The 25,532-nt window shown below is 35.8% G+C and overlaps 2 protein-coding genes across 8 annotated transcripts in view; both read right to left on the bottom strand.

Moving 5' to 3' along the window:
- The window catches only part of BOD1L1 (biorientation of chromosomes in cell division 1 like 1), an 823,932-nt gene that overhangs the window by 725,939 nt on the left and 72,461 nt on the right, over positions 1 to 25,532 (bottom strand). The gene's annotated exons all lie outside the window — the stretch shown is intronic.
- RAB28 (RAB28, member RAS oncogene family) overlaps positions 1 to 25,532 on the bottom strand; it is a 61,062-nt gene that overhangs the window by 31,541 nt on the left and 3,989 nt on the right. For all 4 annotated transcript variants that reach the window (XR_008206389.1, XM_052681679.1, XM_052681680.1 and 1 more), the window contains exons 2-4: positions 22,403 to 22,499; positions 17,338 to 17,426; positions 9,229 to 9,358 (exon numbers count right to left, since the gene is read on the bottom strand). Coding sequence is in view for 3 of the 4 variants with exons in the window: in XM_052681679.1 (XP_052537639.1) it covers positions 9,229 to 9,358; positions 17,338 to 17,426; positions 22,403 to 22,499 (316 nt within the window). In the remaining variant the exon portion in view is untranslated. The remainder of the gene's footprint in view (positions 1 to 9,228; positions 9,359 to 17,337; positions 17,427 to 22,402; positions 22,500 to 25,532) is intronic.

Below are 25,532 nucleotides of genomic sequence, written 5' to 3' on the forward strand. Positions count from 1 at the left end.
GCATGCAGGCTCCTGTTCATCACTGAACAAAATGCAGAGCTAATGGTGGTAACCATGTTGAGTGTTTTTTAGCTGAGAATTTGCTCTACCAAATAGTGGTGCAGTGCTCTTTGTATCTGCTGTAGTTTCCATGGAAATAAATAAGAGGTGTTACTTTCAGAGCAACCTACATATATATGTGTGAAAAATGTATTTCAAAATATGAATTCTATAAGCACATTTTTTTCTAGTACAGTAATATTGCATAAGTAAACCTATTGGACAATATCTAATGCAAAAGAGAGGCCACATGGTATCTATAAGAAAAATAAAGAAAAAAAAAAAAAAAGGAAGAGTAATCCAAACCAGTGTAACTGTCTATGGGCTACTCATAAAAACATCAGAGTAAACTTGGAGCAGCTTACAGGAAGTCACTAGAACTGCTCTAAAGTTTACATCTGTATAACCAACCGCAATTTTTTACCTTCGGATTTGAGATTCCCTACACTGAGAAGTGCAGGAGGAGGCAGAAAATGGAATGTGGCTCATTTTACACAGTTAAAAACTTAAGCATTAGAAACACTAATATGAATAAGATGGGATCTGACAGCAAATTAATTTACAAAAGAGCAACATAGCAAGAAGCTCCTGCGCTATTATCTTAACTTCAACGTCTGCGAGAACATCAATACCTAAAATATTTTCAGGACATTGGTTCAGAACTGCATTTTTTCATATGACAAACTGGTATTAATCTTATTAATATCTGTTATTAGCATCTTCCATATTAGCATAGCCTATCCTTCATCCTCTGATCTGATCTGAATCAATCATTGGTTATTTCCAATGATTATTTTTTTTTTAATTATTATTTATTATAATTCACTGGACCAAACAGAAAAAGCATATGTTTTCCCTGCTGGTTTGGAAGAAACTTCTCTTCCACATTTTCTGCTTTACAGAGTAGTAAACATATTCAGTTACTGCATACATTTCAGTTCAAGCTGCAGCACACACATAAACACAGTACAACTGTTACTACATTTGACTCTAAAACTGTGAAGCAGTTGAAAAAAGGTAAGTTTTATCTGTTTTAAACAGAAAATAATGCCACGATAGCACTTGTCTCTTTCCTCTGCTTTGTCCAAAATCCTAGCACTAATGCCCTATTTAGACTTGAACATTGGTTATCTTCTATCATCAACTTCCTTTAATAATAATATATGAGAATATGTTTCCACGGTAGCTAATGGAGACATTCCTACAAATCAATGTGCTGCAGTGATACAGAAATAAAAGCTTATTTCACTGTAATGATGCTTCCAGACTTCCCTTAAGTCAGGTGGTTACTTGCAGTTAATGATCTGTGACATACCACACAAGTAGTCCTAAAAAGACTTATTATCCACTGCATGTGCAACAATATTTGCTTTATGGATGGCTAAATGAATGAAGACATTCAATGTAACTGTAAAAGTAAAATCAAAAGAAAACTTACAAGTAACATGTTTTCTTTGAGTAAAAGAGCTGTGAACATTTTCCATTAATACTTAACCTTTTGCTGGAGCAGTGCAACCACATATAATGCTGGAATCCATAAAGCCCAAGAGCTGTTCAGGGTTAACACTGATTAACTGCCCCCAATCAGAAGTTATAACTTTTAAAAATCTCAGAGAACTTCACTCTGTAAATGAAATCAAATTGCATTTATATTATATGGCAAAGGTAGAGACAGAACACTTGCAAAGAAAAGAAATTCTGCTTTGGCTTAAAAACAGGTTTGTTGGGGGGTTTTGTATGGTTTTTGCGTTGGTTTTTTGTTTTTTTGTTTTTTTGTTTTTTTTTTTTCAATTCAGTAAAACAGATATTGAATTGTTCAAAACCATGTATTTTATGCTGCACTGATTTCCATTTACATAATAATAAAAAAGAATGGCAAATTAACTTAAAATAAGCTATAATCTAACAGCACAATATCTCCCATGACTCTCAGACTGTGCGGACATTCACACATTTTCTGTTTATAACTTTTTTCATTTACTAGACTCAGCTTTTGTCCACCATATGTCCACTGTAGATTAACTATCCCCCTAGGTACAATTAAGGGCTTTCCATTTGTTGTAAGAAGACCTAAGTATGAAGGACGCAGCCAGAAAAAACATTTCTACCTAAACCAAAAACAGAAGCACATTCAGCCTGGACTATGGTTTATGCAGCATCTTTTTTATTAGATGTGTGTCTACATCACTAAATAAACTGTAGACAAGATCCATGGAAACAGCAAGAGATCTCTCAGCATTTCGTTTGTGTATTATTATAAAAATAGGATACATATACTGTTCTAACCTCTGTATTTAAACAGTTTATTTCTATTTCCATTTTCAATGACATCTTTAAAGATTTTTCTGAATTTAAACATAACTGTTAGCAAATGAGAACATACTATTTACTGGTACTTCTATCACACCAGTATTTGAGCTCCAACCACACTAAGAACAATCTACCAGGTCTTTGAAACTGGTCTCAGTTCTTCATAGGTCTTAGCACACAAAAATCATGTGAGCAAATATATATGTATGTTTATATATATTTTAAAAAAAAAAAAAAAAAAGGGAAGAGCAGATTCAAGATTAAGTATGGGACAGAGAGGAAACCAAGTCATCCACACTCACTGAAGTAAGAAAGCATAGCATAAGAATAGTGTACTAACTGGACTAGTTCATAACTACTCCCACTTTCTTGTTATGATACCACACAATTAGAATGTTAAAATTGTTATTTCCAGCAAGCAGTTTACACAGTATCTAATCTGCCCTGGTTTACGTGAGTACGAATTTGCTGAGCTTTGTACACCTGTTTCCACCAGGACTCCGTCTAACCATACAAATCTCAGATTTGGACAACTGGTGTAACTGCAGAATATCTTTATGAGTAAAACAAATACATGTTATTTAGCCTCGTCACACACTGTAGCAGAAAACTGAGCAAGTTCCCTATTGGCCAACCCTATCTGCTGAATGTCTGAAAGTCATCTCAAGACAAGCAGAGATGAAGATGATGACCATGATCATCAACTACCTTTTGAGCAGCACAACAGAACAGATTTCTCCTTTTTATTCTCCTTTTTTTGTCTATGTGCCTCCATCCCTAAAGAGCCACCACCAAAATCATGTACAGATGCGCCAGCTGCAAGTCTTTTGTTTTCAACAGTTGGGTTAGCAGCTGCTGTGTTCACTGTGACTTCCCACTTAAGTGCTGACTTTGTGAAGGATTCTGAAAGAAGGGTACAATTTAAAGATGGGCTGATTTGTGACCAGATGCAACAGACATACTTATCACAACAAATCTAAGCCAGAATGCAGTACATACATCCAGTTTCTTGAGACATATCCCATCAGCTGCTTTCCCTTCTCAGGCAATGGAATACATTTAAGTACTATGGAACAGCAATAAACCTTCCACACCCACACTCCTTTTCCTTTTTTTTTTTTTACTATGATTTTCTGTGAGCTTGGTAACAGAACCAAAACCTATGGCACATGTATCATAATATACTATACTTGTCCACATGGTAGTAGAACAGCAATAGACTGATGGTAGCCAGCTCCACTACTATTATGTCAAGCATGTTTATGATTATAATCTCCCAAGATAGATTCTTCCTCAGCGACAGAATTTTATCGCTCTGAATCTTATATGCTTCTGGATTGCTCCCATTCTTAAAGTAATATCTAACACATTCAGACACTAGGTTGGAAATATATTATTATGGTGAAAAAAAAGATCATTCTCATCTGTAATTTCTTCATTCATTAAAGTTTCTAGATAAAAATAATTTTATAAACGTTAACTGACAACTTCATAAAAATTAACTGACCACTGAAAAAAAGCCAAATATATGACTGTAATTTTCTATTAGTCTTACAAGTTTGTCAAGACAAACATTCTATACATATTTTTAAACAGGGTAGCATTCTACATTTATTCAAATGAGTTGGTAAATTGACCGTAGCACAGGACAAGGTTTTCATTTTAAGGGAGTTTCTACATGTAAGTAGTTTACCTTCCAATCCCATAAGTATGTGAGGGACCTGCTGTCAGGCATAGAGGAACTTCAGTTTAATCAGGTACAAGACTCTGAAGAACAGGGGTCTCTGCATTTGCTGTTCAACACTTGTCTTAATTAAAGGTGAAGAACCTAACAAGTGCAAGCCCACAGGAAACAAGAACAGAAAACAGCTGAGGGAGCTTGGGAGGAACAAGAGTGAGTGTGTAATTCTAAACTTTAATATGCCAGAGTTTCATAAAGAATATTAATGAAGAAGTGTCCTGAGTACAAACGGGGAGACCAAGTGGCTGAGGCAGTAAGCAAGTCCAAACCCAGACTGGGTATGTCCTGTTACAAGTCACATTCTCATTAGCACAGAGTACTACACACTCAGAGGTATCAGGGCTGAAGAGTGTTTCTTTCTGAATTCAGATAAGATAGGTAAAAAGATTTTACATTGTATGTAAATGCAAGTTCAAGAGTACACTAAAACATAACCTTTAAACTTCACAATGTAATAACATATCACTTCCTGTTCAGAGATATCACTCCAAGATCAATTAATCATGGCTAAGACGAACAAACGGACAACATTCTTAATTAGTGTTGATGCATTCTCCTCTGTGCCCTCATCTGTCATGAAGACTGTTTAAAAATCTGAGTTATTAGTCTTTATTGAGGAGTGGATCTGGTTAATATCTCTAGGGATAGAAATCATTCATCCATCCACTATACACTGGTACCTGATAATTCCTAGCCCCTACATAAGCTACAGATAACCTAAGACCATCTAGGTAACTATAAATCAAAGTGAGTGTAGCTCCCATGCAACCTGGGTTAATTTCTGTTTACAATATATCCACTGAAAACGTTGGTAGGACACTTGAGGAGTCTGCTTACAGATTAGTGCAAAGGAAAATACATAAAGTAGTAGTCAAGGTAGACAGGAAAAAAACGCATCAGTCATACATAACACCATGAAACCTCTCTACTTCACACTAATGATCAGAAGATCCATTGTGAATTACTGAACTTCAAATTAATACTAATTGTAAACAAAGTTTTTGAGTGCAAAAAATACACTTTATTCACTTAATAACCATAGATTAGTATGTAGTAAACAATATAAAATCAAAGTATTTTACAGAAGCATATCTTAAAAGTTACTGCATTGAAGCTCAAAAGCATTCATTAATCTTTACAGTGAGGCTCAGACATTCATTTCTGGTGCAAATTAAATGGAATAGAGCAACACAGAAATACGAACAGATTAATATACTTTATATCAAATAAAAATAAAATACAGTAAAGTTACAAAGAAAGTAACATTTAAGATTCTACAGCAATTGTAAATTTCAGGATTATGATCTCATGATTTACGATTAATACAAAAAAGAAATTTGACATTAAATTTTATAAATCTATTTGTCATTTACCAAATACACAAAATAGAGGAGTAGAGGACAGAGGATTAACTGCCAACCAGACACAGCTGCATGAAGCAGAACTGGCAAGATTTAATTTTCCTAAGATCTGACTGAAATTAGCTTTCTACTCCCTCTGATAGAAACTGTTGATGTAAAAAATGGGAAGAAGTGAAATACATATTCAAAAAAAGCACCCAGGAGGAAGATAGTCACCTTAATAAAGAACTGCTTTCACTGTATCTCTGAAGCTCATTTTCAGAATTGGGCAATGACAGTCCTTCATTTTAGCTAGCATGGAAGAAAAAAAAAAAAAACAAAACAAAACCAAGGGCTAGATAAGGAGGTTTGGAGATCTGGAATTCAGATCTCAATTCACATTATTCTATGATTTTCAAATCAGGTTCTGATGGATGAGAGACTGAAGACCAAATAGAGCTTTGCATGTAGAAATTATCTTCCTGGTGTTCCATAAGTAAATCTTAATTGCTTACTCTCACAGCAGGATTTTCCAGTCAGTGAGGTTAATTATCATGCTTCCAATGGACATACAGCAGCTTAATGTACTCATTCTTTTAATCTAATGCAGTGGATAATAAAAATGGAAAAGTCAAATCTAGCACTGATTCATTTAAATCACAATTGAACATTTTCTGTGGCATAATACTGAAGAAATTCCAAGCAAACTTAACAGAGCGACTACAAATTACTGTAACAAAATAAACAAATCATTAAGGTTTATAGCCAGTTTAATAGCTAGTACACAATTATACAGCATATACTGCCATACTTCAGTAACCTCCTTTCAGTAACAAGATTATCCAAGGAAACTATTTCATCTGATAGAATTAGTGAACAATTTTCTGTACATCGCTATGAAGGAAAAAAAATTCTTTTTTTTTTTCTCCAAGCTGTTTTTGTTTGTTTGTTTTTAACTCTAATTATATTTCTTTTTCTTTTTTTCCCCTTGAAGCACTGCACCAGAAATCCCAGGTGTGTTCACCTCAAAATGGAAAAACACTGTCTGAGATAAATAGGTAAGTTGCAAATGAGAGCTTAAGCCCAAGCTACATATGCTCAGAAGAGCAGTACTAATTTAGGTCACTTTCAAAAAGGATGGTTTCAATCAGGCTTCCAGATTTTTTATCTAGGTATCTAAATGCTGGCCCAACCTTTCAAATACCATGCAGTTATTTTCAATCATTCAATTTAGTAAAGCCTTTTATCAGAAAGAAACTTAAGTGTCAGTAATAACCCCCATTCATAAAAAGAGGGGGAAAAAAAGAAAAAAAGGAAGACCCAGGGAACTGCAAGCAAGACAGATTAACTCCATGCCCAGGAAGGTCACAGAGCAGATCCTCCTGGAAACTGTGCTAAGGCACGTGGAAAACAAGGATGTGACTGGTGTCTGCTCCTTGGGCACTTTACTGACAATGGCCTTGGCTCTGTACAACACTGCTCATGGCAGCTACTATAAACATCAATTTGTTACCAACACTGTTGTTCTCCTAGAACCAAAACATAGCATCATACCATTCTAAAGAAAACAATTCTGACCCAGCTGAAACTAATAAAAGGTCAAATAACGTCTGACAAATTTGGTGGCCTTCTACAATTGGGTTACAACGGGACAGATAACAGAAGAGTAACTGACATCAGCTTTCTGGACTTGTTCAAAGCATTTGACACATTCTGCAGGACACCTGAGTCCTGAAATTAGAGGTAAATGCATTTGAGGAATGGACCATTCAGCAGATACGAAATTGGGTAGATGGGCACACTCAAAGAGTTGCAGTCAACAGTTTGATATCCAGATGGAGACTGGTGATAAGTAGTGCTTCTTCGGGGCACTGTTTAGCATCTCTGTTGGCAAAATGGATTGTGGGATTGAGCTTACTCTCAGCAGGTGTGCAGATGACATGAAGTCGTGTGGTGTGCTCAATACACTGGAGGGATGGGATGCCATCCATAGGGACATTAATGTCTCAAGAGGTGGGCCTTGGTGAACCTCATGAATTTCAACAAGGCCAAGTGCCTGATTCTGCATCCAGATCAAGGCACTTCCAAGCACAAACACAGGTTAGACAGAGAATGGACTGAAAGTGGTGGTGGATGACAAGTTCAACATGAGTCAGCAGTGAGATCTTGCATCCCAGAAGGCCAACTATATCCTGGATTGCATCTAAGTCTGTAATCCGTAACATAAGAAGGGCATGGACCTGACAGAACAAGTCCAGAGGAAAGCTGTAAAGATAATCAGAAGGCTGGGGCACCTCTCCCATCAAGCTGAAAGTGCTGCAGTTATTTAGCCTGGAGATGAGAAGACTCCAAGAGACCTTACTATGGTTTTCCAGTACCTACAAGGGGCCTATAGGAAAGCAGGAGAGGGATTCTATGTCAGGGAGCATACTGATAGGACAAAGGTTTTAATCTAAAAGAGCATGGATTTAGATATTTGGAATAAACTCCTTACTCAGAGTGGTGAGGCAAGATTTGTACATACCATCCCTGGAAGCGTTCAAAGCTAGACTGGATTCACTTTTGGCAACCTGAGCTAGCAAATGGTGTTCCTGCTCACGGCAGAGGTTGGTGAAACTTCCCTGGTAGCTTCATCCTTTTGTAATATTATGCTTCTGTGTAATATTTATCCTCTTTCTGTACCCATCCAGTGCCTGATAATAACCACCTCTCACAGTCAATTAAAGTATTGAAGTGAAAACCTTCCTGGACATTCTTCTCCTATTATCAGTGTCATAAAAGCAATGCACTTCTAAAATTTAATTTTTTATCATACTGAAATAAAATTAAAGCAAAGGAATGACTTCTGCAAAAAGCATCTCCCACATGCCTTCTTTCAAGTGACATCAAGGAGCTCAATGCATGTAACAACAAGAAGCATCCTCAGGATCACATGAAAGCAACAGTTTGCTTTCTTTCTTTATATACAACTTCTGATGGAAAGGGAAATAGGTAGCAAGTACACTGCTACCTTAGCAGTTTTCTTAAGCTGTTTTCTTAAATTGAAAACTCCTTCCCCAGTCTGCTTCACTTTGTTTCTGCAACTATTTTATGTTGCTCTTTTCTTTATTAGAACAACAGTGAGAGTGAATCAATACCTCATACATGCCAATAAGGATGTTTATAGATTTCTTCTTGGAAATTAAGGAATTTGGAATCTAACTGGGGAATTAAGTAGGTGATGGTTGCATAAAGTCATATACTTTGGTAGGCAGAAGAGCATTATATCTTACATGATCAAAAAAAAGTTAAAAATAATAATAATCCTAAAGAACAAAAGGTAATAAGCAACCTTGTGCAAAATCAGAAATAGCATGTAAAAGTCTAATAAATGACTTATAAACATCATGCCCAGCATGCTTACTTTAACAGATACCAGTGCTTCATTTACCAGTTTCTTGATATACAGAATCATGAAATATACCTGTTATCAGATCTAGGAATGTTTCCCAGTTCTCCATTCTAGAAGTATGCCTTGATTATATTCTGAAGCCCTTATCAAATTCAAACATGGATGAGAGATCTCTCCACTCCTGCATGCTGCTCTCCAAGAAAAGAAAACACAGGCAAAGAGATTGCAACACGTCCCTCAACCTAACTGCCCAGAACCTTGAGGTATACCCAAATATGTCATATGTATGCAATACTGCACAAGCCAGTACTTGTTTCAATTTACTAACGACATATGCCTTGTGACTTTTCTTCACTGGAGAGCAAATCCAGAGTGTTCCAATTAATATTTAAATATAAATGACTTACTTTTATTTCCAACCAAGGCCACAAGTGGCTGCATTTCTGATTCTTCAGTCACTTTTTTAACCACATTATACCAGTCCTCTAAATTTTCAAAGCTCTGGCAGTTGGTAATATCATACACCAAAAGAATACCCTGAAGAAAAAATACATTTAAAACGTTACAAGTTGTAAAAATATTTTAATGTGCCAAAATCTAATTTATTATTATAGTAAAATAGAAAATTAATCACATTTTATCTTGTAAGGAATTAAACAAGAGTCAGTACAAGCTGATATAATAAACACGTGTTACCGCAGCATTTCTCCTGCATTACAAATGCTCTAAATTCAGATACTTGCTGATCTACAAAAGCTGAATAAAATGGCAATTCAGGAAGGTGCACAATGAGTTAAACCATATGCCAAAATGCATATATATCATGAAAAAAAGGTTTTTCTTACAGATCATAGAATCATATAACAAGGTAAAAAAAAAATCACACTGGACAGTGACTTATTTCTGCAAATCTTAACTGTAGCTTAACTCTTCCCTCCTTGAAAAAAACCAACAAACATGCTCAATTACATATTCCTACATACTGCCCAACTTACTGCATCTCTGCCCTCTTTTGGGAAGAAAGGCCAGCTGCCTCCCTTAACTGCTGTACTGTCAATCTTTTTGCCTTTCAAAGAAATACTAAAAATGTAGTCAAAAGTCAAGAAGGGGAGAGTGTCTCAAGTATTTCAGAGGCTGCGGACTAGGCTGCAAGTAATAAATACTCAAAATAAGCATTGTTGAGTGTCTTGTTCATAAAGAATAATGTTAGAATTGGATTTATTGTGCTTGTAGAGTTTACATCTGGAAAAAATCCCTGCAACTGCACACTGTCCCTCACATTCAATGTTCATTAATATTCTTAAAAAGAAAAAAAATCCACACAAAACTAGTTGGTTCAACGGCTCACTGTCAACAGAAAAGATTTTCCAAGCACAGCTTTCCTGAGGTTTGTCTGGGCTCAGGCTTTGCTTAACTGTTTCATTAGTACTACACAAGATGACAAAATACAGTGCAAGCATTAATTTCAAAGACTATAACAAACTAGCAAAGACTGCAGTAGTATTTGAGTAAAGTTTAGATTACAAGATGAGAAACAACCCAAAAATAATAGGATGCAGTTCAATAAGTACCATGACAAGTTCAAAGGAAACAATAATCAACAGCACAAGGATAGGAAACACCTGGCTTTCTAACAGGTTCTATAGAAAATGATCAAGGAGTTACAGTAGATCGTGGTTGAATCTGATTTTGTAGCCACAAAAGCAATTATCATATTGGCATGAAACATTCCAGGTGAAGTACCACATCCAGCTTGGGCACAACATCAAAAAAAGGGTAGGCTAGAAGATAAATTTAACAGCACCCAAAGTTTAGAAATCCTTACATCAGAAAATTTTTAAGAACGTAGAATGCTTTAACAAACTTTACATAGATGGATAAAAAGCAGGACAACGAGGGTAAAAGTTTCAAGAGAAGATAACGAGTTCTTTTTATGTGCTTTCATACACAGTTTGCAGATGACACTTAAACTGGGAGGATTAAGCTGATATGCTTAAGGGCCTGGCTAGCGTTCCACATGTAGGCAAGTTCAAGGAATGGGCAAACAAGAATCTTTCAACATTCAGCAAGGAGCGAAGTCCCACAGCTGGGGAGTAACAGATAATACAAGCTGGGAACTGACTGGGGAGCCGAACTGAAAATGACCTTCAGGTCTTGGTAAACAGCAAGCCAAATCAAAGTCGGCAATGATCCCTGGCAGAAAGGATGGCGAGCAGGATTCCAAGCTGCATTAACAGGAGCATAGCCACACGAACAAGAGATCAGACCATAACCAGTATTACTCAGATCACATCCAGTTTTAGGCCCCATAAGACATTAATTAATATATCACAGCAGTGGTCCACCAGGACAATCAGAGGCTGGAGCACTTGTCCTGTAAATGAAAAGCTGAAGGAACCAGACTTGTTCAGCATGAAGAAGAAAAGTCTGTGCAGCCTTCCCACATCCATGAGGAGGCTACTGAGGTAATAGATAGGTTCTTCATAGTAGCACATGGCAGGAATGTGAAACAATGGCTCTAAGTTTGAATGAGAGCTTCTGACTAGTTAAAGGAAAAGCTTCCTTCATGCAGGTATGGCTTCAGAGGAGGGCAACAGATCCCACTGAGATTCCTTCAGTCCCCGTTTCCTTTCTGTGCAAACGAGCAAGTGAACACAGCACACTTCTTGCAACAGCAGTCAAGACTGCAGCATCTTCAGCACTGAAGAATTAAGCATTTAATGTTGACCACCTCTGTTTCTACCAATTCTTCACAAAATGCTACACTGCTACAGGTGCTCTTGCCCTATATGTTCAGAAAAAAGAGCATTCATGGTGGACTTACCATGAAAGACATAATTGAATGAAGTTTGGAACTAGAGCTCACCTGATTTCCCTTTATTTTGCCCCCTTCTCTGAAATAAAGCACTGCCATGAAAGCATTTTTGTTTCTCAACCATTCTCTTTTTGAACCTTGTCAATACTTGTTATACTTGGCAAATACAACATCTCAGACACAGGGAAAAACGCAGCACACCATCCAAGTCATAAAGAATACTTCCTGCCTAGATTTATGCCACAAAAGCACTCTCAAAGCAGCTTAATATGTTGTGAATAAGGACCAGGCATAACACCACAGCTAAAAATCTCTCATTTTTCCTTTTAGCTGAAGATAGAAACTCCATCATTGCTTTCACAAAAGAAATACATTTTCCACAAGCTATCTGCTCATTCTGTACTCTATATACTGTAAAACCTGTTATTTCCCTATTATGCATGAGGAATTGAAGTGGAAAATTAACACTGGCTTTTTTTTTTTTTTTTATAACTCAAATAAGTAGCACATTCCCTGCCATGAAAAAGGTTCAAAACAGGGCATATTGTTCTCCACATGAACAGTATGTTAAATTCTCTCATCTGAAGGGATGGCACAAGTAGACCCTGCTTGCACAATTGCAGTTTAATAATAGAGCCATTTTGCTTATTTGAGTACAAAATCACAGAATGGCCAGGGTTGGAAGGGACCTCAAGGATCATGAAGCTCCAACCCCCCTGCCACAGGCAGGGCCACCAACCTCCCCATTCAATACTAAACCAGGCTGCCCAGGGCCCCATCCAATCTGGCCTTGAACACCTCCAGGGACGGGGCATCCACAGCCTCTCAGGGCAGCCTGTTCCAGCACCTCACCACTCTCTCTGTAAAGAATTTCCCCCTGGCATCCAGCCTAAATCTCCCCTCCCTCAACTTAAAACCATTTCTCCTGCTGTTATCAACCCTTTCAAAGAGTTGATTCCCCTCCTGTTTATAGGCTCCCTTTAGGTACTGAAAGGCTGCAATGAGGTCACCCCGCAGCCTTCTCTTCTCCAGGCTGAACAAGCCCAGCTCCTTCAGCCTGTCTTCATAGGTGAGGTGCTCCAGTCCCCTGATCATCTTTGTGGCCCTCTCTGGACCCTCTCCAACAGCTCCCTGTCTTTTTCGGACTGGCACTCCACACTTGCACAGTGTGCTCAATGGACAATACATAAGATTACTGAAAAATAATACATATGAACATATGAAAAATACATTGTCCACACTTGGACAACAGCTCATATGTACAATACATATGAGTACTTTCTGTTTCAGAATTATAGGATATATTTAAAAAATAAGCCACTGGAAACTGAGAATATTGCAGAAATGATTTCCTGATCTCTAGATAAGATAGAGTCTGAAGTACTCTTTCTTCTGTTAACAAACCAATTTATGAGGTAGTGCACGCCAGCTCTTAAGGATACTTTAAACTGGATATGTGGACAGGGACAGCAATTATAGCTTAGAGATGGGATCATTTCTGAAATATTTACCATGCATACAACAACAGTACTGTTATAGAACAGAACTGCAATTATGGAAGTATTGTAACAATATTCAACCAGTCAATAAACTCATACCAGACAATCAACACTTAAAAGACATCAAGTTCATTTTAGAATTTGTCAAAATAAAAGAAAGCAACAGAAAACAATAACTACAAAAATTGCTTTGTTCTTCAGGATTCTCTTCAGCCACCCTCCTTCTACAATAGATTTCAGTAAGATTTTTTTCTTTTTTTCTTTTTATTAAATACTTATGAAACATTAAAGCAAATTTTTAGTATGCTCCCTTAAAGTAAAGCTTAATTTTAGCAGAGTAGCAATACCTTGCAAATCTGCAGAAATACTATTTTTACAGGACAAAAAAGGTTCACAATGTACTCATAACTAACCACTGTTGTCTTCAATGATATTGAGAATATGGTTACTTACATATGTATGACTGAGTTGCAACAATATAATGAAATACCACTGTTTACCAGCTCAGCTGTGGTAACTAACAATCTGACTTCTCTTGGCCTCTCTCAATTTTGAGATAAACATGCTTTAATTGTTGCTGACAAAAAAATTGTTTCTTAGGAACTTTCATTTATAAAGATCAAAGTCTTCTCTCCAGCTTGTAGAAGTCTTCTGATTCAACAGCGAAATTCAGCTACCACAAAAGGATGCAGAAACTGCATTGTTTTAGATCCATAGGGAGAAAAAAAAAAAAAAAAAAAGAAAAAAAAATGGAAAAAGCAAGTGTGGTAAGACAGCAAGTAAACTGCAATTTTGCCAGCTTCGTCCACGCAAGAAGATTAAGCAGATGCTCATCATCAAATCTGGCATTCTTACTTTAAAAGATGACAAGAAGATGAGGGACATCCATCAAAAATGGAACCATGGCTTAACTATACAAGCTATCCTGTAAAATTGATTTGGTTCTAATCAGAAAACTTCCAGTAACTTCTGCATACTCCCCCTGGTGTCCTGATCATGTTTCAACTGAAGTGAAGTGAATGATTTCAGCTGGGGTATATTCTCAAAAATTCCACCTACAGCTAGTCTATTATTTTTTAGGCAGGTCTACCACAAAGTTGAATTTCTGAGCAAAAAAGCCAAAAAATTCAGCCATTTGTGATTTCTGAGTCTCATCATCCAGATGAGCAACAACATTAATCATGCTACAGCCATCTGCAACTACTGTACTAAAGCATGATGCACACTGGAGGCATGTCACATGCTATTCTACACACATACTTCAAGTTGGAATGATTCACACTTGCAAAATACATGCAATTTCTAGACAATTTCTACACATTTTCTAGAGTACATCCAATCTGTCTCCTTTATGTTTATGTACTCTCTTTGCATTTCAAAAACAAGATGTTGAAAATCCCAGTCGCACCACAAAAGCCATCCAGGTATAACACATCAAAGGTACACATGCTTCTTTTATAGAAGTCTGCCAGAATTTCTCCAATATTTAAAAAGTTTTCTTGTACTGGGGAATCAAAAACTGAACAGAGTGCTCCAACGCAGCCACAAAAATGTCAAAGAACAGGATAATCACTTTGTTTGACTTGCTTCCTCTGACCTCTTCCCTCCCCTCAACACCCACCCCCCCTCCAAGAACTCCACTTCCAAAGATTTTTCACAGAATGACTGAGGATGGAGGGGACATCTGGATCTCATCTAGTCCAATACAACATCACCTGTGCAGAACTGTGTCCAGATGACTTCTGAGCATCTCCACAGAGGGAGACTCCAGTCTCTTTTGAGCAGCCTGTGCCAAATCGTGGTTAATCCCAGTAAAAATAGTGTTCCTTGATGTTCAGACAGTACTGTGCTTCAGTTTGTGACTATTGCCTATCACTGGGCACCAATAAAAGGAGTCTGGCTATGCCTTCTTAGCCCACTCACTTCAGATATTTATATACATTGGCAAGCCTTTTCTTGTCCAGACTGAATAGCCTCAGCTCTCTCAACCTTCCCTCATATGTGAGATGCTCCAATCCCTTAAACAGCCCAGTGGCTCTTCGCTGGTCACTCTCCTGTTGATTCCCAACCTTTACTGCTGCACAACATTATTCTGTCCTGGGTGGAGGACTCTGCCTTCTCTGAACCACATTTTTGCAGGCCCACTCCTGCTATCTGTCATGGTCTCTCTCAAGATCAGCTCTCACATTCAGCAAATCGACCCCCAGTTTGAGGGGGGTCAGCAAAACTGCTCCCCAGTTTGAGAAACTTACAACGTTTCATTCCATTGATTAGTAAAATACATGAAATAGTATCAACCTCTAAGGAAATCAATTTATAAGCAGATAACAGAAAGGTATCAAGCTACGGAACACTTCCAGCTGTCTGTATGTTTCACAAGTCACCTTTTGGTCTGTCCATTCAACCTACATCTCTGTTGTTGGTGGGCTTTTTTCTGTGTATTAATACTAGGAGAAATTACTTTAAATCTTGCTGAAATCAAACTAAACAACATCTACTGCTACCCTTTTTGCAGAGTGCCACAAAAGGCAATTAAGCTCGTTGGGCCTAATTTAATCTTGCTAATTCCATGCTAGCTCCTCCCAGTTAATTTCTTGCTGCTTTGCTGTCTATTTACATAATATTTTTCCTTCAAATTACTCCTACTTACTCTGCTTCATCTTTTCCCTTTCTCCTTTTACAAAGATACAGATGCTCAACATTAAATAGGCTTTTGCCTGAAAGCAAGCTTGGTGCTTTTCAGAATTATTCTTGGTGTTCTGCACACATATGAAAATAAAGATAGCTTTATCTACCTTCAAAAAATGATGTTACAAACTTAATAGAAAAGCGTGTTGAAAATCAGCTCCAGTGATAAGAAATCTAATAAAGAAGTTGATACTGGAAAAAAAAAATAGGTTTACAATGAAGAGTTGGGAAGGAACAAAAGAAGAAGAGATTGAATGTAGATTTCTTTGTCGTTGTTAATGAATCATTATAAAAACAAATTACTGTGCCTTTAAACTTACTGATAACTTTTCACCTACTTTGGGGCACTGACATTATTAACTTTATGATGTACCATCATTCATAAGGAACTCCTAAGGTTTATCACCAAATTCAATACAGGAAAAAGGTTAATTGCCTTTTATTTCTTTTACTGAGTTTACTTGGGGCATATGGCATCAATTTGTGATTAATCAAATTCTGCCTGTCATGGAAGTCTGCTGCTTGGTGTATCTTTCACAAGCAGCAAATTTTTTTTATTGAAGAAATAAGAAAAAAAAAACATCTATAAAACAGATGCAACAGCTGAAAACATTTAGATCTTTTTTGAAAGTGACAAAATGATTAGATAAAGGCAAACTTATGAATTTAACAATATCTACTCTCCTTAATCATTCCTGCGTTATCATTATCAGTACAAAACTTCTATCCAAGTTTCAGAATTCCATATTCTTTCTGCTTCAAATTATTGTAGATTTAAAAAAAAAGATAAATTTGTTTTCTGATAAATGTAATATTAAAACATGTGATGCCTATTGTTTTCATTACCAATTCCAAGTTTAAGAAGAGAGTATGTTTTTGGATTAATCATGTTAGAAATTCTGGCATACAGCACTTCCTCTTAAATCAGCTCATAACTCAAGATATCATTATAATATATAGCTTTTACCTAAACCCACCACTCACTTTATATTGCTTACTTGATTTAAAAATAAAATAAAAATAAAACAAATATTCATGGATTGGAGTTCTGTGAAAACACTTAGCTACCTGGTTGTCTCCTTTTGTTTGCCCTCTTATAACCTCAGTTGTATGTATGAGTTTAATGGTGTAGGATTGCTCTTAATTTCCTCCTTCTACTTCTTCTCCCCAGGAGGCATCTGCTCTAAAAGCAGTCCCTGTATCAACCATGTGGATATCCAAATCGCCTTTACAATTTACTATGATTGCTTTTCGTAAGACAAAAAGCTTAGAAACATACATCTGTTCTTGAGCTATTCAGATCTACAAATGCACACTCTTCCTTTGCTTTTTAAATCAGCTTTAAAAAAAAAAAAAATCACCTACAATAGCATTTTAATATCAGTTATTTTTAGATTCAGCAGAGATTCAAGATCTACAAAGTAACACACTGCAAAATATTTATAATTGCAAACACAGTTTCAATTAATTTTATATAATTACTATAGAATCAATTATCACAATCAATACTGTACCTGAGCTCCATAAATATATTTATCCAGCATCTTGCCTCCTATCGTTTGTCCTCCTACATCCCACACTTGAAGAGTAACATTCAAATTTCCTGGAAACGAAAATTATACGGATTACTACGTAACCTAGAAAGCTTAGATACAATTAATTTATACTATTATGGCAGGTAATATCTTTTAGCATATCAACAGCAATAGCTTTTTACAAGCATAACACAAATTTAAAGACAAAGACAGCCATCATTTGTGGGGAAAAAAAAAAGTCACTTGTGTCCAGGTAACTCACTACAATGTCATAAAACCATAGTTAAATATTCACGTTCCAACATAGTTATTTCACAACATTGTACACAAAGTATATCATTCCTGACTAGAAGTTATACAACATACTTTACTCAAGGAATGCATAAAACTTCACAGGGAAAGTTCTACAGTGCAGCACTTGGAAGTGGAAGGTAACAATGTCAACCTAACCATATTGTTTCATGTTCTGTGCCCCCTTTGCCTTCCACCTCCACATTTGTAAGGAAAATTCACAAAGGAAAACATGCAGAGTAAATGTATTTTGGTAGTGATGCTCTTCGTATTACTGTAAAGAATTATGTGGTTGACATTAACTCAGAGATGCAGATACCAGTCTACACTGCCAACGCCAACTAAATTTCCTCTATCCACCACCCCAAAGCAGACAACCAAGTTAAATATGATTTACATAATTTCATCTTCCAAGAATCTGTACCAAGAACAGATCTGCCTTTCTACTCTAAACAGTTTTAATATCAGTTCTGAAGACTGTTGAAAGTGTTAACAGGCTTTCAAAACATGGTTACAAAAAATAAAAAAATAAAAAAAAAAAAGCAGAATATTTAATTCCCTGCAAGTCATACATATTCTGAAGGCCAAAAACTCAAATCCACAGTCTATGCATGTGCACACAGCAGCCTGTGTTACAACGTGCTTACAGTTATTATCATAAAATTTGGCTTGTTTTGCAGTAAGAACTGTACTAAGCAGTTCTAAGCAGCACTAAAGTAATAAGTAAGCCCTTATAACTAAAAAGTTTTCCATCTCCACATAATTACACATTAATAATAATGCTACATGCTCACAATCATAACCACCTATGAGCTTTATTCCAAGAAGTACACACATTGTGACAAATTCTCCATCACAACATTCGAGTTGAGTGAAAAATACAGTATTTTGGGCTGCTAACACATACTTGGAGTTCAGCTACTTCAAGTTAATAACAACCTTATTTCACACGTGAGCTGTTCAGCCTTCAATTTAAACCAAACTGCCTTACACATTGGTTGTGCAAGTATGCTCCATGAAAATATATCCCAGTATTCCACGACTACAAACAATAAATTAGAACTACATAGCTGAATATATGCTACTTGTGCTAATAAGTACTTCACATTACACTTTTATAATGCATTTTGCTTTAATCTGGTTAAAAGCACAAATTTCTAAACTTCTACTATGGTCAAATATACAAAGATGCACATGAAACTATCTATTCAGACTACTTCTAAGGTACATACAGTTCTATCTACAGTAAGACACAGAAACTCCAAATGGAGCTTGGTAATTACATTAAAAAACTTCAGTTGAGTAAAGGCAACCTTTCATAAAACAAGAAGCTCATCTGTTTTGACTGTGCATCCACCATTTATTAATTGATTCTTTTTAAATAATATAACAGAACTTACTCCAAGCAATACAGGTAAGTCTTCCATCACCTGGATGGGATGAACTGGTGAACATGCAGTCTGAAATGACTGTTCAGTCTCAGTAGGTAAACCAACAAACATTCTCCAAAGTCCACCATGCTGAAGTATTGTATTGGTTGTATGCATTCTACTCCTCACCTTAAAAAAACTCATTGTGAATTGTTAAATTCTCTTTACCAACAGCAGAAGAAAGAAACTGAAGAGTTAAAAAGAAAAAAAAGTTGGAATGTTCAAGTTGGAATGGTTCTCAATTAAGGCCTCACTGAAATTCATGTTGATCAATCCCAATGCAATGTTTTATTTTCCTCTTAAAAAAAGATAATATATATATATTATGTATTTTATATACATATATGTTATATAATAATAATATTATATATGTATATATATTATTATATAACATATTATTATGTATAATCTATATATTACATATATTACCATATATATATGTTAATATATATATATAGGTCCTGTAATATTTGTTTTATGTTCAGACTGATTCTAGGGGAAGAAAAAAAGAAAAAAAAAGTGTTAAGCTTATTCTAATAGAAGAAAGAATGCCAGACCATTTGTCTAGCAAATAACCCATAAGTGACTATGAGAGCAACAGAAGAGTTTTCTGCAGAGAAGTTTGAAATCTGTTTGTTGTTTTGTCTTTTAATATACTAAATAGGAACACATTGAAGAATGGAAACAAAACAAGAAAAACCTGTGTATAAAACAAGACAGTTCTTAGAAACAAAGTTAACATACAATAAAAGTAACTGAAGAATCCCAGAACAGGAAAATGCTAGCACTTCTTAAGTTTGTAGAAAAAGCAAGCAAGTACAAAACTAAAATAGCTAAAGCAGCACAGTGCAAGTATCCAGGCCATTTCTGGTATGAACTGAAGCCACTGGGCTGATTGCACACTGACCCTGCAGAGGTACACTTGGTGCACTGGTTAACCTTACTTAAAGTGCTGCGCAGTCAGGATGGAACTAAAAACACGAGTCTGCCCACTTCTTGCACTGAAGACTTAAAAAATCCTTTTCACAGAAGAATCTTGTTTACCAGACTGCACCCACAACCTTCCTAAAAGGTATTTGACTGTGGCACTTCAAAATTTCTATCAGCAAAACCCCTGACTGACATAAAAGCTACTTAAGCAGTAAAACCTACACAGCAGCTGAATGCAGACGGTACAACACACTGCATCACAAAATACGCTGAAATTGATTTGCATTTGAAAAAAATAAAAAAAATTCAAACTGCACAACTTTTTCAGCAGATGAATAATAGAAGACATTGTTCACAACTAATCAAAGATTAATTTAAGTCACCAATGAAATAAACGGCAAACAAATAAATAGTCAAGAGATTAGTATTTGCATCAAGCCATGCTGTTTTAGCAAGTTAAATATTTGCCTATATTTTAAGATTGCATTAGTTACTAAAAGAAATAGTAAAAAAAATAGTTCTCATTAAAAATAATAATATCAATATTTTATTAAAGAAGTTAAAATGAATTTTGAATACACCACGATATAAACTTCTGTGAAATTGCAGTAATCATCAATTTCAACTTCTGAAACGTTGCTTAAAGGAGAAGAGCAAATTTCAAATGCTGTAAAAATAGTCAACTGCCAGCTCTCCCACCGAGAAATCACGGCTCTTTTTCCTACTGATACACACATTATAATTCTTGTGCAGCAACATGAATTAATGTTTCATGTAAATAGAACGGCTCTGCAAACCCAGAACTAATCAAGAAATCAGAAAAATCCATTTACTTAAGTAATGCTTTCCACACTGGTATTTAGAATTTTACCCCCCACTCTCTTTCACTCCCCCCACCAGCCCACCTTAGCTCTTAAAAAACATACAGATTTACATCTCCCTAAATACATATATAGGCATAGGCAAAAACTGAAAGACAACCTATTGAAAAAATGCCTTTTCCAAGCATGAATACATTCTATGTCTGTAGTATTTTGTTAACAATAAACAAGTGAAATAGATGCAAAGACTCTGCTGTTGTTTTGGTGCTATTTTTACCTACTTTCTTATTTTATTAAAAAATAAACTAGAAATAAAATATGAATGGGTCAATAGATGATAATTTTCTACGTTTTTCTGCTTAAAAAAGAACATTTAGAATCCCAATAGTGTACTAATAGCTTCTGCATGCTTAACAACTGGAAGAAGAAAAAAAAAAAACTTGCAAAATACAAGTTCTCAGCATGCAAACAGCATGATTTGTGGACATATTCCATTTGCATGTATCACTATAAGCAGCGAAATCACCAAAGCAAATCAGTGATCATAAGAATGTCTGAAAAGATCATTCTGTTTCACTTTAGAGAAATATATAAACATAATCAAGATACATTATTGAAGATGTAACTTTTAAGAAACTAAGTTCAGGAATCTTGTATTTTCTTACAACTTTAAGTTACAGGTAGAATATTAACTTCCTGAGTTGGCTTCTCCCTCCACCTCTCAAGGAAAAAACACAGAACTTGCATCAAATTTATCAACTCCTACTACAACTTTCATCATTTAATGTTTTTCTAACTTTGATTTCTGAAATCAGAAGAAATTGCTTTTAGTGAAAAACTTTCAGGCTTGGAAACTGAGCAACCACCAGTCAATGAAAAGGCTTATTTTAAACCCCAATTGTTCAGAAACAAGCTTCTAGCAGTAACTATTCTTTTTGAATTATTTCTTTGCATTTTCCATGCTGCGTGCTGCAATTGGCATCTAAATAGTTTCTTTGCCGTCGTGAAGTGAAACATCTTGAATGCTCAAACTGTATTTTTATGAGTGCCGAGGGACCCTAAATTTTAGTGGTCTATTAAATGCCAGCAATTTCATGCTGCCTTGCATAAAACAGCATTCACATATTAGAGCACCGCGATTCCATAGCTGCATTATGCTTCTCACACACAACCCAAATACGCTGTGCATTTCATTTAAAAAAACTAAAACTATTTCTTTCAAAACACAGATACTTTTTCCAATGACTATACTTAAATTTCTACTTCATTGTTCTATGCTTGAGAGTATGCTCTAGTAGAGATAGGAAAAATCATGAGTACAGGTAGTATAGCATTCCTCCTACTTGCAAGCAGCGTTTAACTTTAAATCTGTAAGATATGTTGCAAATACTGAACGCTTTGCCATCTGGCAAGAATATATTTTGAGAAAATTTACTTAGTAACCTTTCTTTATTATTATTTTACAACAAAAAGCACTGCACTGAGCTTATTCAGTATACATTACTTAGAAGACTGTTTCTACAGGTTTTACTGTGTCCCAATCTTTCAGTGACAGAATCTTCATTCTCTTACCTGGCAGTGTAATCCTTTTCAAGTAGAAATCCAGTCCTATGGTTTGTTTGTATTGTTTTCCAAATGTTTCTTGGGCAAAACGCATGGCTAAGGATGTCTAAAACAGAACAATATCAAATTATTCGATAAATTTCAAACAGTATAAAGTTTGAAGTTAAACCAAGAAGTATGAAATACATTTAAGCACTTGCTAAATCAATGCATGCTGACAGTGTTCAAGGATTTGTATTGTTACATAGATAGATTCAACACAACAAGAGGAGGCAGCAGTAGCCACTAAATTATACAGAAATCAGCAGACACATATTTCCTTGGCATTTAAATACACTGCAATTTCCATATCATAAAATATTACACAGATTCGAATGAGGTGCCATCAGTACACTCAACTTGACACAAATCTAAGTGACACTACTTCACTACCTATACTTGAACAGCTGGCTTTTGATAAATGGCCATTTCCCAAACAAGGGTCCATTCTGATGCAGAACACCCCAAACCCTGACCAGTTATTTTCTGGAGGGGAGGCTGTGGAAAAAGGAGATATCTGCACAATGGAGAGCCCCACAGGGGCTCCAAAGCAGGGCAGGATACCTGCCACTGCACACTGAGGACTCAGGATCAGCTACTACTGATGGCTAAGACAGAAGAAACTGCAAACACTTCAACAAAGAGAAGACTAAACCCATGTTTAAAATGCACATTTGCAGAATCATTCCTCTAGACAGAACTTTGGAAACTTATGCCTTCAATTTATATTATGTGGATTTACAAAAGTAGACCAGTGCCCTGAAGGCACAGTAAAGAATCTGTTTTTACTACATACTGCTAAAAGGATACACAATTTCATGAATTAACAAAGCACAGCATTTCCATTCTTCCACTGGCAATTTAAGATCTCCGTGTAAAAAAATAAAAGCAACACAATCCAGAGTTAAGAAAATAGAAAACGCAATTACAGAGAAAATGAAAAGTTCATACATGGAAAAATACATTAAATATGAACATCAGGTAGGTAACATAACCAACATCCAGTTAAAGACACATACTTTGAAATTTCTTGTTGACATGACATTCAAAATATAAGAAACAAAGCAACTGCAGAAAAATAGAAGATATTTTATGTATTTGCACATACAGAGAAGCTTGAGAGCTTCACAAAATCCTTATGCTACCTGAAAAAAACAAAACAAAACAAACAAACAAACAAACAAAAAACTCCAGATGGTCAAAAAGGAACTCCTGCCAGATTTCAGTCCATCAAGACCTGAAGATGGGAGTCACATCAGCTGCTGTTAGAGATTGCCGTTAGAGTACATTTAGCTAAGAATGCAATAGTAAAATAGCACCAACAGTTCTAAAAAAGCGAGAATAGGCGAGTTCTGTTAATGGACCTCTTGTAACAAAGATCAGAATTATGCTATTAATGTGTCAAACACACACAGGGAGAAAAGATAGCTGACTCTTTTTGGCATGAAAACATGACCAGAAGAGCTAGGGCATTAAAGCTCAAGTATTAACAGGCAAATATGTATTCAGCTACACAATTACCTGAGAAGTAAGTAACAGAAGATTCGCTGTTTTCAATCACATTGACATTCCTAGCACTGTCCACATACAATAAGTGGAAGTAATTAAAAAAAAAAAAATAAATTAAAGATTATGTCAGCATTTTATTTACTTCATTGAACTCAAGCCTAAAGAGAATTAAAAATAAGTAAATGGGAGTGGGGAGAAGTAAACATGAACTTGTATGGCTATGGTTGTATATTTATATCACTCTGGAAAGGAAGATGACCACAGAGGATGAATCATGAGAAGATTGTTCTGCCTACAGCTATGTGACATTACAGACAAAAAAGAAAAAAAAAAAAAATTCAAGACAAATTTATTCTGTAATATTCAATAAAATCAGTAGTTTATTTTTTAGATTTTTTTTAATGTCAACAATTAGCAATGCTAAATACATTATTCTTATCTGTCAGGATCTTAAATATAAGAATAAGAACACCACAGAAAAATAAGATCCACCACAAAAAATACACTATATCCAGTGCACATTCTTCCTTCCCATAAAAGAATATCAGTATCCAGAATGCAGGTTAAAATATCATCTGGCTGTATCAGTGTTCCATTTTCTCCAAGATGCTAATTTGGATCCCCATTTAATAAGCAGCCACTCCCTTCTTGTTTTAAGGGCTCAGTAAATATTAGCTTTATCACTCTGTGACACTCAATATCCCCTGTGAACTTCTAAGGGTCTTAGTAAAAATAAACAACATACATTCAATTAACAGTCAACCAATAAGAGCAGCAAGTTATCAGCAGCACAGCAAAGCTCTCTCAAACGGTTTTCTTCCACTGTGCCCTTGAATGCAAAGGAGTTTATTGAGTAACAGAAATTCAGCAGAAATTCATTGAGTAACTCATTTTTAATTTTTTTTCTAATAAATGTTAGTGCTGGCTTACCAGACTGGAGCTCTCTATTCACAGAACAACTATTTATCCACAAAACACTGCAGGCAACAGCTCCAACTCCTTCACAACAGTAAACAGCAAATCATCTCACTGCACATTCAGGTACAATTAATATGTAATGCAATGCAAATAATCCCATCATCCTAAAACTGTTCTTTAGCATGCTTCTCATGAAAGACTACATAACAGTTTTGCCTGAAAAGATGTGATTGTTATTATCTATGTAAAACAAAGAATGGTTCAGCAGAACTGTAGCTTTAAAAACAAATGAAATTGTGAGAAAACTTTTTAAATAAGATTAGGTTCAATACAGGAACTCTCAGCCATTAATCCAGAGATCAGAAGATAACATGATACCAAGAAGGCCTTGGTCCGCCACATCACTACTAAGCCAAGCAAGACATCACCTCTCCAAGCCAACGTGACTTTAGCCCAGTTTGGTATGTTCACACATTTGTCTGAAATATTAAAAAAAAAAAAAAACAAAAAAAAAAAAACAAAAAAACCTTCATATGCTGTTCTGAATAGCAATGCAGCATTGAATCCTGGTCTTATAACCACCATCCCCCCATCGACAACTAAACTTCTTTGAGTTCTGACATGCAGTAACCAAGACAACAGTAAATATATACACACGAAAAATTACACCATT

This window comes from Tympanuchus pallidicinctus, unplaced genomic scaffold (assembly GCF_026119805.1).
Source record: "Tympanuchus pallidicinctus isolate F22 unplaced genomic scaffold, pur_lepc_1.0 scaffold2, whole genome shotgun sequence".
NCBI lineage: Eukaryota > Metazoa > Chordata > Aves > Galliformes > Phasianidae > Tympanuchus > Tympanuchus pallidicinctus.